The sequence below is a fragment of the Mirounga leonina genome, unplaced genomic scaffold (assembly GCF_011800145.1).
Source record: "Mirounga leonina isolate KUSES-001 unplaced genomic scaffold, KU_Mleo_1.0 Mir_165, whole genome shotgun sequence".
NCBI lineage: Eukaryota > Metazoa > Chordata > Mammalia > Carnivora > Phocidae > Mirounga > Mirounga leonina.
Window position 1 is genome coordinate 45,876,477 of NW_023270415.1, and position 13,980 is coordinate 45,890,456.

Here is a 13,980-nt window from a genome sequence, read left to right on the forward strand (position 1 = left end):
CATAGTCTCTCATGGTTCATCTCTCCCTCTGATTCCCCTCCCTTCATTTTTCCCTTCCTTCTCCTAACGTCCTCCATGCTATTCCTTATGTTCCACAAATAAGTGAAACCATATGATAATTGACTTTCTCTGCTTGACTTATTTCACTTAGCATAATCTCCAGTCCCATCCATGTTGATGCAAAAGTTGGGTATTCATCCTTTCTGATGGCTGAGTAATATTCCATTGTATATGTGGACCACATCTTCCTTATCCATTCATCTGTTGAAGGGCATCTCAGCTCTTTCCACAGTTTGGCTATTGCGGACATTGCTGCTATGAACATTGGGGTGCATATTGGCCAATTACTTTCTAACTGGTGGTGCTACCTGCATCCTCTCTGCCCCCCAATCCCTATTCCCACTGCACATTTTGATCACATTAATTTTTCTCAAGCACCATTTGTCATTTATTTGCTCAGAAAGTTCTTTTAACGTTCTATTATATATAGCAATGTTTCACAAATATTATGTGCAGAAAAATTACTGAGAGTTTGTTGTAAGTGTAGGTCACCAGGTGTCACCTTCAGGTAAGATACTTTTGGCATGGGGCCTGGGAATCTCTATTTTTAACAGGTGCTCTAGATTATTTTGATTCTGGTGGTCGAAAGGCTCTGCTTTAAAGAAGACCGGCAAAAAAAACTAAGAATTCCATTTTATTAACCTGCCACCTAGAATCTTGCTTTATCCTGCCTTTGCAGCCTCATCCTCCACTATTCCCATTAATACCTCTTTTATTTGAGCCAAATGGGGCATTTCCTTTGCCATAGATTTACCCATGCTCTTTCCTGTCTTTTGTCTCTTCATTTATGTGGTTCCTTCAGCCTCAGTGTCTTTACTGCCATTTCAACAAGTCCAAATCCTGGTTTCTTTCAGTCTTGGAACAGATGTGTTCTAAAAGCATCTTTAGTAAAGTATCTCTAACCTAGAAGGTAGGCTTCAAGTTTAACTGATCTTTGTGTCTACTCTTTCACCCAGGGACCTAAATAAGCACCTTGCAAAATTCATTTCGGTTTTTTCTTAATTCATTCATTGAATATTTACAGGATGCCTTCTGTGTACCAAGCACTGTTCTGGGTGCCAGTGATAAAGTAGAAAAATAAATATGCAAAAAGTCCTCTGTTTTCATGGACCTTACATTCTAGTGAGACAACTGTTTGTAAGTAAATATTTTAAATATTTTGAGAAGAGTAATCTGGCAGTGCTATATGGGATAGGTTAGGAAAGGGAAAGACCAGTGAAAGAAACTAATAAGGAACTTTTGTATTCAGCCATTGGAGAACAGGAAGGGCCAGTGAGAATAAAAAATACAAAGGAAACAGCAAGAGTAACTAATGATGTGAAGGAATGACCAGCAGTACTTGGTAGGGACCAGGAAGATATAGTTAATATTTGAGCCTTTTGGGAGGGAACAAATAAGAAGTTAAGTTATAAAGGTGATATTTTTGGGAAAAGATATTTTAGAATGTTATGGTGATCTTTTATCTTTTTAGTTTTTTATTTATTTTTATTTATTTTTTGACTACTGTAAGTTATTTATTGAAGCCGTCTCCTGCCATGAGCAAAGGGATGGAAGATCAGTATACTGATCAGTATTTGATATAAGTAAGGAAGGTGAACTTAAGGTCCCATATACTTTTCTGGTCCATGTACAGAGTCCTGGTCCAAACCAGTGCTGTGGTCCACACTGAGTTGTGATCCAGGTTCTCTTTATTCATCTTCATAACCAGTCAGACATGGATTCATGTGAGAGTTATGGTATAGAGTATGATTACCATCTCTCCAGAGAAAGGGCTTGGACCTGATGTGGAGATGGGGGTAGGAGATGAACTCAGGAATCTCATGCTTTCTGTGATGGCAATTGAGAAAGACGTTCAGCATGCTCAGTCATACACCGGGGAGTGCTAAGAAGTAGGTGAGGGTGTTCCACATGTGAGCTGAGCCCTCCTTGCCATGGGCATCACTCTTGACTTGGACCACCCCAGCTGTGCCCTGGACCACCCTAGCAGCCCAGAAACCCAGTACCTACCTGCCACTGCCATTTTCAACTTGGACCTATGGTGATCTTTTAGGTGCATATACTCATAATGGAACATCTAAGTAGAAATGCTCAAAGACAATCAGAAATAGTTAGGTCTTATAAGAGCTCAGCCCTCTCTTCTCCCTTTCCTCTTACTCAACTCACTAATATTCCATTAGTCTCAGCTGTACCAGGGCCAAAATCCTACCAAGAAATATTCTGCATCCCATTTTGATTTTCCGGGGATGTGGCATGACTCCATGTCTTGGCCCACTCTTCTGTCCTCCAAGTATTTGTGCAGAATGAGGTCTAGGCCCAACCCCAGAAAACGATCTCTAATTATAGCCCTCCCTTGAATGGTTCTTGGCTGATTGGGGGTTTGGTTTTCTAGAAGAACTAGGAAGATGTCGTAAACTAGAGAGTCCTTTGGGACGTTGGGTATGGTGGTGAGTGTCATCATCTCCCTGTGTGAAGATCACTATGGTCATTTATGATTCTTGGGAAAATAGGCAAAGTTTGAAAGTCAGATTTTATTAAAGCATTGGCATAACAGATAAGTTGGGAAGCTGCTTGCATAACGTGGAGAATCTTTTTTCTCCATTCTTATAATCGCTCAGGCAAAAAAATCAAATCATTTTTGTCTCCTGTCTTTCTCTCATAATATTCCAACAGTCCAGTCCAGTCCATCAGCAAATACAGGCGGCGGGGGGGGGGGGGGGTACATAAAATTTTATGATCTGATTTCCCCACTAGGATGTAAACTCCATGAAGGCAAGGACTTTGTTTCTGCTATATCCCTAGCCGTGCCTGGAACATAGTATATGTTGAATAAGAATTTGTTGAATGAATGAATAATGTGAAATATTGTTTTACACATTTTGCTTAATAATTTTGACATTGGCTCTATCTTCAAGAAGCTCAGGAAGTATTTAATCCTGATAGAATTATTATAGCTAAAGTCCAAACATTAACCATACTTGACTGAATAACGTTGCCTTAAAACTATCATTAAAAAAATATCTTTATTCTTTAAGTAGTTTAGAGACATATAAACTTTAAATACTGAGAACACTCCTCTTTAATGATGCTAATTTGATAAACTGTTATGAATATGATCTGAAATTTAGTATTAACAAGAGACATTCTGATAAGGTCATCTAGTAATCATATAACAACTATGGTTAAAATTTATTAAAAATTTATTAAAAAGCTTTTTGAGAAAGTTTTCTCAGGAGTTTCCAGACTTACCTACTGCTTTAATGTTTGTAGAGATAATGCTTGATATTTGGGAGGAGTTAATCTACATTTTCTTTTTAACTTCTGAACGTTTATTCAAGCAATTCCACATGATTGAGAATATCCTTAAGATATATGTTGGATTACAAGTTGTTTTCTCAGAACAGCAAGAATTACTTGGGACATATCAGCATATGAAAATTAACTGGTGGTGTAGGGCTAGCTGGCCTCAACTATTGTTAGGAAATTTACCTGATTTAGAGAATAGTTCAGGTTTATAAGGATTAAAGGGAGAGGCTATGATCAAAGCAGTTGTGGGGAAGGGCATTTCGGCCTAGTGATGATTTTTATGGAGTATCAGCACAGAACACAATTCTTCTAATGGAAAAGAAGAATTGGCTGCAGGGCATAAGCAAATGTTTTTCTCTAACATCTTGACCATTTTGCATTTCATAGAAAGTCCATTACATGCATCATTAAGGTATTGACAACATATGAGAACACAGAGAGAATCATATGTAGCTTTAGTTCAGTTTGGATTTGATCTGCTATCATGAAGTTAAAGGGTAGCCAATAAAAGTTTGTAAGTGACCCTCTATCCTATGTTTTGATGGACTTCAATAAAATCAGCTACATAGTAGAGAATACCAAGAATTAGGTTTACTTTGAGGAGAATCTACAGTTAACCAAACCAGGTTTGTATGGACTTAGTAAATAAAATATATAATAATGAAAATCAGCTCAGTATTTTTGTTAAATAACTATGTTCTGTGTGGCAGCACAAACCAGCTACTGGATAAAGTTAATTATGGATACACTTAAGCCATTTTCATTATTTTTAACTTGTACAGAAAACTAGGGGAAATTTCGTTTTAAAAGCATGCTCTTGCTTCATTTCCATAAACCCTACATAGTTTCCGTAAAGGGGTATGTGTGATTTGAAGGATAAAATAAGAAATTGTATGTATTTTTATCAATAGAAAGTTCTCCAAGCTCAACTATAGTTTTCTTATCAGAAAATCAGGTTCGTAGTTGCAAGGCAGAGGCCCACTAGAATGGTTAATAAGCATATTCTACTTCTGCCCTGCTGCAGAAACTAAATGCCAAATTTTCTGTGACTCTTAACAGAGAATGCATAGGCTCGGTAAACTTTCATCTGCTTCAGGGTCAGGGCTGATTCAATCTTAAGGCAAGTTTATGAGAGTGGCTGATGTGATACAGTTGTTTCTAGTAAAATCAGACTAGCTCTAAGGAGCCAATCTAAGTCAGTCTCTGAGTAAAATTCTATGAGAAACAGACTCCAACTCAGACACAATTGTAAACCCTGATATAATAAGGACTTGCAGCTGATTTAATCCTATTGAAAATCTTTAAGCAACCATGAAACAAAATGGTTTCCACATTGACATCAGTGGAATGAACCTTGGATATCATCAGTATGAAGAGTAGTTACCTTGTACACACAGTAGCCACTTTTAAAAGAATTAACATCGTGGCCATTTCAAAGCAGGTTGTTGTTTCTGATGTAAAGGCATCTGTTTTGATAAAGATCCAACTTCCCAGAATGTGTCAAGTTTTATTTTTTAAGAACCAAATTCATTACAAAAAGCAAACAAGTCAAACTTAAATTCAGAAGTTAGTATAAATCAATTAGACCTAGTCTCCTTGAACAAAAATGACCAACCTATTCCAATTTTCTATGTGACAGACAGAGAGAAAGAGAGGGAGAGAGAATGAAAACTGTTTCTGAGTTAAGACCTTCTATGCAACGTTTCACCTGGAACTAATTTTTTTCCATGAATTTAGAAGCTCCTGAAAATGAGCTTATGCTAGGAAATCATATATGTATAAAAGGACAGACAGGCACAGAAGTTTAAAGGTCAGCACTGCAGATAAAATCTCAGTAAGTAGGATTTGAACTTGTGTGGGTAGGTTGGTGTGTATGCTTTTTTTTATTTGTTTGGCTTATCATATTGAAACACTGATAATGATCAGGGTATTATAGTCCGTTTAGCGCTAGAACTGGTCCCTTTTTGTGATTTACAACTTTAATTAGAACAATAGACCAAACTTGGGCTACAGTAAAACACAACCTTGCCTGAACTATCTATCTCCATGCTGCTTTTATTGCATTTAGCACTGGTCTCGAAATGTGAATATTTGAACTGATACTTAGCAAGCGGTAGTGGCCTCATACTGTTACTTCAAAGAGCCGGAAAAGTAACTTCATGAAAGGGATAACTTGAAACTATAGTACTCTTTACCATTCTATTTGTTAAGCAGTGATGGGTATCATTAGTTCTGCTCTTTTGCATAATTACTGCAGTATTGTGAAAACTTTTTTTGCCATCCAACTGGGAACGATTATATTATGTGGGATCTGGGAGAACATTTGGCTTAGAGAAATAAAATACAAAAAGCCCTGATTTTCGAAGCACTCTGTATCTGTAGTACCCAAGTGCACACAGTGCTTGTTCAAGTTTGGTTTTTAAGTAAAAAAACAACATGGGTTGGTGACACTTAAGGAGATGTTTCATATAGAATGGAATTTGTTCTTCTAATTTTTTAATTAATTTAATGTGCTTAGATAAATTTTACCTAGCACATCCCTGAGCTGCGATGGTAATTCATGTATAAAATAACACATTTATCAAGTGCGATGCTGACATCACTGAAAATTTGAGACTTAAAAATATATTTTGTTGTTTACTTGATTAAATTAATTCATCAAGTTGAATTGTCTTGCTGATTGTTACAACAATTTGCTACTTTGTAAAGCTTCCAGAATAGGCTGTCTCTGTGTTAAAGGGATATACAAGGAACCTCTCCAAGCAGCACCACCCCACCCCATCCCCAAAACCAAACTTCTAAAAGATACAGCTAGAAGAGTATGTTTGCAAATGTTTAGACAATGAGGCACATAATTTTTTCAAGTTTGTAAAAACTCTCCTTTGTAACTCCAGTATATGAAGCCATGAGAATACTGTAACTGATTTTTTAACCGATTTTTTTATTGTATTTGATTTTGTAAGATCTTTACTTCTTTGAAAACATTATTACATTTTAGCAAGGACAGTAAAATTAGAATAGATGTCACAGTGATATACAGATATGTTTGTCACTTTGATTTTGTGGTTTCACACTTGATTTTTTCATAATTTATAAGATGTAATGATCTCGTGACTGGCAAAAGATACTCTGATGAAGGTTAAAGCATGACTGTTGCATGGTGGAAATACTACTTCAGTATTGCTGTTATAGAACCATAATTATGATAGGAAGATGGGAAAATATGTAGATATATCTGTGTTCGTGTATAGTTAAGGTTTCCTTAAAATGATAAAGAAATTAAAAGAAGTAATATGAATTAAAACGTTGGAATAGATGCTGAATTGCCCTTTTTTGTCATCCGTCAAAGCAAAAATTATATTTGTTTTACACCTTGTTCATTCTCAAGAGTTTGCTTCCGACATAGTTTTCTTTAAAAGATTTAAATATCCATTTATTTGCAGCATTTTTATTAATGAGGCTGACTTTTTGAATGTGCTCCTAAAAATGTCGATATGGCCAAACCAGAAGTTTCAGTCAGGCTTATCTTTCTCTGCTCCACAATGCCCCTGAAGAACATCTAATTAATGTCATTTGAAATTATTTTAATGCATTCTTTGGTACTGTCACATACTTAAGTATGGTTTTAGCCACTGCTCCTGAGAGACTGTGGCTCTTGCCAGACTCCAGGGTGAGCTAGTAAACTTACCTATCTCCGTACACGAAAAGGAGGAATTAGCTACAGCTCCCCAACTACAAGGACAGCTTTCAGCACCTTCTCCGTGGTGGCTAGTATCTGTGCCATGGAGAGCTGCGAGGATGGGAAAATGCGCTGAAATGATCGAAGAAGTAAACTATCAACTTGACGTGTTTTCCTAGCTATTGAAAAATCTTCTCATATTGAAACCCATTGATAGTGAAACTGTAGAATTCCTCCAATTTAAGTACCATCTGGTTGTGCTCAAGGCTTTAAAGCTGTTATCTCCGCATACAATTTCAGAGTCCTATACTTTTTTCTTCACCAAACTATCCATTTTTAAGCCACAAATATTTTTCCAGCTCTTTCAGATTTTATCTAAAAGTATATTTTAACAGTATTTAAATAGTTCTTAAACAATAACAATTTATCTTGATAGATGGCATGCTGTGTTTTTTCATTTTATTTTAATTAGCCATTGTGGAACCAAATTCCCTTTTGTTTTAGTCTTTTAAATATTGTTTAATTATAGTTATCATGCCAGATATCTTAAAGGTTATTTTACCAATACAGTTTCATTTAACATAACCCATATGGAATCAATAGCTCAGTTTCCTAAAGTGAATGCTTGGAAAATCTTACATTCATATGTTAAGAGTACACATCCTTTCCTCATTAGTTGGAAAGTACAGGGATTTTGGCACGGGTTCTGTGTGGAAGCATTGTGCAGCTTTTATATGGATTTTGTTTTTAGCCTTTGATGACACTGTTTAGAATAGGAAGTATCTAATAAGTAAAGCATTTTGTCTCAAGTGCTGCCAGTGTGTTTAATATATGCCTGGAGGTCTGAAACATTATCTTCTTCACTGCAGTAATATGCATTTAATTCTCTGAAAGCAGAAGGTCGAACTTTTAAAAGGGACGCAAAGTACATTTTCAAACAGAATAATTCAAAACATATGGAAGAGGGGACCAGAGTAATGTACAGTTGGTTTTTATGGTTTAATCATGATCATGTTAATGCACACCAGTAGCTAATTAAAGAAAACTTTTATTGTTCATTTTAAATGAGTTAGGTAAAGAGTGGGAGAGCTGAGGTAACAGCGCTGCCCAGACACCCATGTTTCTGCCGCGCTCACTAACAGCAAGCAGATACTGCTCTTTTCTGACAACTTAAATTATTAGTCCCCTCAGACGATAATAAAGCAAAAGTTCTTTTCAGAGTTACTACATGGTGAACTTTTCTTTTTCCACAAAGGAATAGTAAATTGATGCCCAAGTTTAGGGCCTAGCACACATAATTAATTATAAAACTTCTCTCAAGAGCAGGCCAGATACTCTAATATAAGAGATAAATCTGCAGTGAACTGGTGACAAACCAATGGATTTTCAAATATGTCTCAAAAATCATCAGCTTATTTATTTCAGTGCTACAAATAGTGTGGAAACTTGGAAAAATGGAGGAAATCTTGGCTTTTAACCCAGTTTTAAGAATTTAGTTTCCTAGTACCGAGAAGGTTGTACTTTTTTTTTTTTTTTTTTTCCCAATGAGGGAGTCTTTCATCTCTGGGTCATTGGTTCAAATTCCATTCTGCTCGGTAGTGACTAGAATTAGTTACCATCTGACTTCTGTTCAATAACCTGCGTGACCCAAGCTGATAGCTGCCGTCCTGCCCTTGCTGGTTATTTATATCTCAAGATCAGTCTACTTGACATTCACTAGAGCTAATTGTGGCAATCTCAGCACGTAACAGGGCTGGGCACTCCATGTCTACCTACAGGCGGTTTGTTTTGTCATGTTACCACCATTAGGGAACCCTTAATTTACTTTAGGGAAGGAGAGACCAGATTTTAAATACAAATCTGTAAATCTGAAAAAGAAAATGGAATGCTCTGTGCATAGAAAGTAGTCCCCTGGAGTTAACCGTGGTCGCCTTTCCTGATAGAATAAAAATGGTTGAGTTCTGGATTTGAGTTTGCCACAGAACTCAACCTAAAGGAATTCTTTATTATTTCTTTATTATGTTGTATACAGATACTTAGTTTGTAAGGCCTCAAAACATGGGCAGTAAACCCTAGGCTAGTTTTTTTCATGTATTATTTGAGAACTCTTAGTTGGTAATGGATCTGGAGGTATAATAGGGATAACAAAAAGCTTTAGAATTAAATTATCTTGATACTTGCCTTACTTTTTATTTTACTGAATTTTTAAGTTAAATATGTTCACTTGTTTATTCAGTCAGCACATAATTATTAAGCTCTGCTATGTTACAGGGTGTGTGCTAAGAATATTAATGGCCTTCCCTCTTACCCATAGCCTATTGTCTGACTGACCTTGGACCTCTTGATTAAGTTTCCTCACCTGTGAAATGGAGCTAACACTACCCCCTTCAAAGGGCTGTTAACACTTAGTATAGAAAATGTAGGTATGTGCTAACAACGTTGAGCAAATAACAAGCATGCTCAGTGGTATTTTTTTCCTTCAGTTGCTTACAAAGACAGAACACAGTGTGAAAAGGGCTGTGATAAAAAATACTGGTTTGTTATGAAAGTGTAAAAGCTGGAAAGACTAGCACCATCTGGAAGGGTTGAGGAAGTCTTCACAAAGAAGGTGACTTCTTTTTCTTGACTTCCCTTTTATTGCATGCCGCTGTATGCTGTATGTTCAACACATTAGCTCGTTTAATGCTGAAGCAACTTTGTGAGTTGAGTATTAATGTCCCCAGTGTGAGGCTGAGGACCCAACAGAGACTGTGAAATAAGCAAGCAGATGTATGGTCAGCCCACAAGGTGGAGAGTACAGATCAGGAAAGAGCCCATGAATATATCCAGAAAGACCTTAAAGAGTACAGCATATGAGGAGGTCTGTGTCCACATGTATTTATATACTAACAATCATGTGTTTCTAGTCTGCAGAGCAATTTTTTTATTTAATATTCTATCAGAAACTAACATATCATCAAACATTTATGGATCCTCTCTTCAGCATGCCAGGCTCTCCAGTACTCCTTAGTGATATACAGAAGCCAAATGGTGTGGCCCAGTCCCTCCAGCAGTCCTTCACCTGGTAAAAGAGACAGGCCTGTGGCAGCTGCCCATTATTGGGTACTTACTGTATACCGGGCACTGTGCTGACCTCTTTAGACAAGTTAGCTCATTGAATCCTCATACTCTTGAGATCAAATTTAAATCCCTATTTTACAGATGAGGTTATACAGCCTTAGAGAGGTTTGTAACTTGTCTAAAATCATAGTCAGAAAGTAATGGACTTGACCCCACATCCATCTGCCTCTAAAGCCTGTAAATGTTTTAACACTATCTAATAATGCCACTACCGAACATTGTAGGAGAAAATTGAAGTATGTGTAAAGTGCTAGGATCGCCAAGCCGGAAAAGAATGAGAGAACGATTCTCAGACAAGTCTCATTTGTTCTGAGTCTTGATGGCTAACTATGTTTGCCAGCCACAGCAAGCTCAGGAGGGGCACTCCAGGCAGGGAAATAGCACCAGACGGAAAGAATGATTGAAAAGGACATAGTGTCTTCAAAGAATAGGGCTATGTTGTTTTTGCTTCATATAGTTCGTGTTGGACTTCTATTAACAATATGTATCTCCTTCAACCACTTTAAAATCAATAGGCAAGGAGTATTTTAAAAATTTTAATGACTGTTGCATCATTATCTTGAATTATTTAGCAGCCCTTTAACATTTTTCATGATAATTTGTACCGTGTGGAAAACTGATACTATATTTATTGATCAAATTAAAGAAAAGCCTAAGAAATGACAAGCAATATCCTGGGGAATATTTTTCCATTGATGGTGTTAATATAAATTAATGTAGCCTTTTTTGGAACGGTGTTAACAATATTGGTAACCTTAAATTTTCTTAGACCATTTACCTAGTAACTCCACTTCTAGAAGCCTGTTCTAAGGAAATATTGTTAGATGTTTTTCATAGAGATTTGTTGTCAAAAATTAAAAACTGGAATACCCAATTATATGAACATGGTTGAACAGATGTTCCTAACACTAATGAAGTATTATGCAGCTTTTTAGAACGACTATGAAGAGTATATTAGCATATGCCAAATTGGGGTAGTTTGGCTCTATGGTATGATCATAACCAAACAGGGCTTGGAGGGGGGCACCTTCGCACAGGTGGGGAAGAAATACTGAAAGGAAGTGCACTAAAATATTACCATTGGTTATGTTTGGTGATAAGGTGGTAGTACGGAGGATTTTGTTTTTTCTCAGATCGGCCATGGTTTCTTTTTTTTAAAGATTTTTTTATTTATTTATTTGAGAGAGAGAGAGAGAGCATGAGCGGGGGGAGGGTCAGAGGGAGAAGCAGACTCCTCGCTGAGCAAGGAGCCGGATGCGGGACTCAATCCCGGGACTCCAGGATCATGACCTGAGCCGAAGGCAGTCGCTTAACCAACTGAGCCACCCAGGCGCCCAGGCCATGGTTTCTTTAATGAATCTGTGTTACTTGGAGGAAAAAGCAAATGAAACATCTAGCATATCCACAAAGAGCATATCACAAACTGATGGTCGGGAAGACCTAAGAAAGGGAAACCGAGAAGCAGGGTAGAGATCTCGGTGCTGTGCCACCACCAAGTTGTTCTTTGTTCTCCACGTAGGGAGCGGTTGATGGAAAATTTTGAGAATGAGTAGCCTTTAGTGCACAAAGGAAAAATCCACCTTCGGGGACTTTAATTACTACTTTTTGCTTCATCACTTACGTTTACTCTTGTCTCAAGTCCTATCATAGAGAAAATAAACTTCATTTTGAATAAAATAATTTTATTTTATAGTTTTCTTTGTCCCTCATAATTTAAGACTGCTGACTTTTCCCTCTCTTTCTTCCTATCCGAAAACTTGCAAATTAATTCTGTAATGACAAAGGTAAACAATAAAAACTGCTTCTGCCGAAAATCTCATTTCAACCAATAGTAATCATGATTTGGAAAGAGTTTATTGCACTACTTGAAAAATAACTGTGAAGAATACTAACATAATTCTTTTTAAAGAGGCATTTTTAAATATATACTACTGTTAGTCCAAAGAAAGGAAGTCTGATTCAAAATATACTCCAAAGTCTCCTTCAGTAGTAGAAACGCACATATGATGCTTTTTCTGAAGTATGTCCTTGGCATTTTAATATGAATAGTTTTTTGAATGGTCACTTTGTTTTTATGATCACTCTGATACAAGTTGTGCGAGAGCCACTTTTTAACATACTTATAACGTCCTTTATATATAACACTTGGAACGTGGCTAGTTTAAAATACTTTCTTTTTCCTTACAGATCTCCAAGCAAGAGCAGAAAAAACCGGATACATTTGATGGAAGCGTGGCTGAGACCTCATCCCGGTACAGTGGCGCCCAGGATAGTGGAATCGGCAGTGACAGTGTTAAAATTCGAATAGTACAAATAGAGCAGCATAGCGGTACTAGTCAGCATCGCATCGCCCGTCCCTCACGCCAGTCGTCAATTGTAAAAAATCTCAATTTTATTCCCTTTGACATATTTATTACTGCAAGTAGAATCTCACTAATGACCTACTCCTGTACGGCCGTACCCAAATCAAAATCGCAAGAGCACAAGGATAATGAAAAAACAGGCAAGAGTTCATTAAATCTCCCAGAAGCTGATTCAGATGTTGCTAAGCCCAGCCAGCCATGTATTTCTACCGTAACAGCGGAAGATCTCTTGAGCAGCACCGTAGCTTTTCCTTCAGGGAAAAGACTAGGGGTCATCTCTCTTGAAAGTCTTCATGCCGCCACAAGGTCATCTGCTAGACAAGCCCTTGGGATAACTATTGTTCGGCAGCCTGGACGAAGAGGAGCTGGTGACTTGCAGCTGGAACCTTTTTTATACTTTATTGTGTCCCAGCCTTCTTTGCTTCTAAGTTGTCACCACAGAAAGCAGCGGGTGGAAATATCCATTTTTGATGCCGTACTTAAAGGGGTAGCCTCTGATTACAAATGTACAGGTAAGAGCCTTCAAATTTACTGGCGTGCTGGTAACGACTACTGCGTACTAAGTTTTATTCCCAACGTATCGAGATCGCTCAAACAGAAAACAGTGGCAGACCAGACAAGACTTCTTTTCTCCGTGGAATATGTAAATATGTAAAGTTCACATCCCACGGCTGAGTCATGTTTAAGTAAATGTTTGAAATGTATCGAGGCTGAGCCTCAGCGTTCTTACCATGCCTCTGAATATTAATTTTTGTTCAAGAGCTGAACGAAACAGGGGTTCTTTCTGGCCTATAGAAATGCTTAAGAATTTCCAGTGATTGGGAAGTCAAGCTTTTTTTTTTTTCATATTAATAGCCCATAGGGATGCTTTTCATTTTAGTGCAGCTGTTCAGGTTGGAAAAAAACCTTAGAAAATGAAGTTTATTGTTTTGGTATTCTTTTGATCTAATCAACTTGCTGTAACAGCATTATATTAAATGTATTTGAGAAGGTTTATTAGTAAGGTAAGATGGTTTAAAGATGTTTATGCATGTATAGCAAACATTTATTAGTGGTATTGGCCAACTGGCTCTTGTTTCTCCATCCATTACCTTTCTTATAACCAGAGAGAATCCTCTATTATAATAATTATATTGAACTTCTGAAGCTTGTTGCCTTTTAAGAGTAAGAAAGTGATCAAGGGTTCAGATTTAAAATGTATTGGCTGTTAAGCAGCAAGGGCTAGTGGAAACAGGGTCAAACAAGGTATAAAGACCTTTTCCCTGAGGTCATGTAGAATTAAGAGATTTGCCTGGGAAACTGGAAAGGGTAGCTGGGCCGTCTAAGATTCAGTATTGGAAGAGGGTCCTATCCTAGCAAGCTCAGGTACAAATCAGGCATTTTATTGCTATCAGGTGGCCCCATCTAGCAGCTGGAAGCCAGCAGCAAGGCATTTGGAGAATTTGTCCAATCTGG

General features: G+C 37.3%; 1 protein-coding gene and 1 pseudogene across 2 annotated transcripts in view; one reads left to right on the top strand and one right to left on the bottom strand.

The window, feature by feature from the left end:
- Nucleotides 1-13,980, top strand: part of VPS13B (vacuolar protein sorting 13 homolog B) — a 767,339-nt gene that overhangs the window by 545,451 nt on the left and 207,908 nt on the right. For both annotated transcript variants that reach the window (XM_035011614.1, XM_035011613.1), the window contains one exon: nucleotides 12,350-13,037. In XM_035011614.1, coding sequence (XP_034867505.1) covers nucleotides 12,350-13,037 — 688 coding nt within the window. The remainder of the gene's footprint in view (nucleotides 1-12,349; nucleotides 13,038-13,980) is intronic.
- On the bottom strand, nucleotides 1,749-2,080 carry LOC118015063 (annotated as a pseudogene).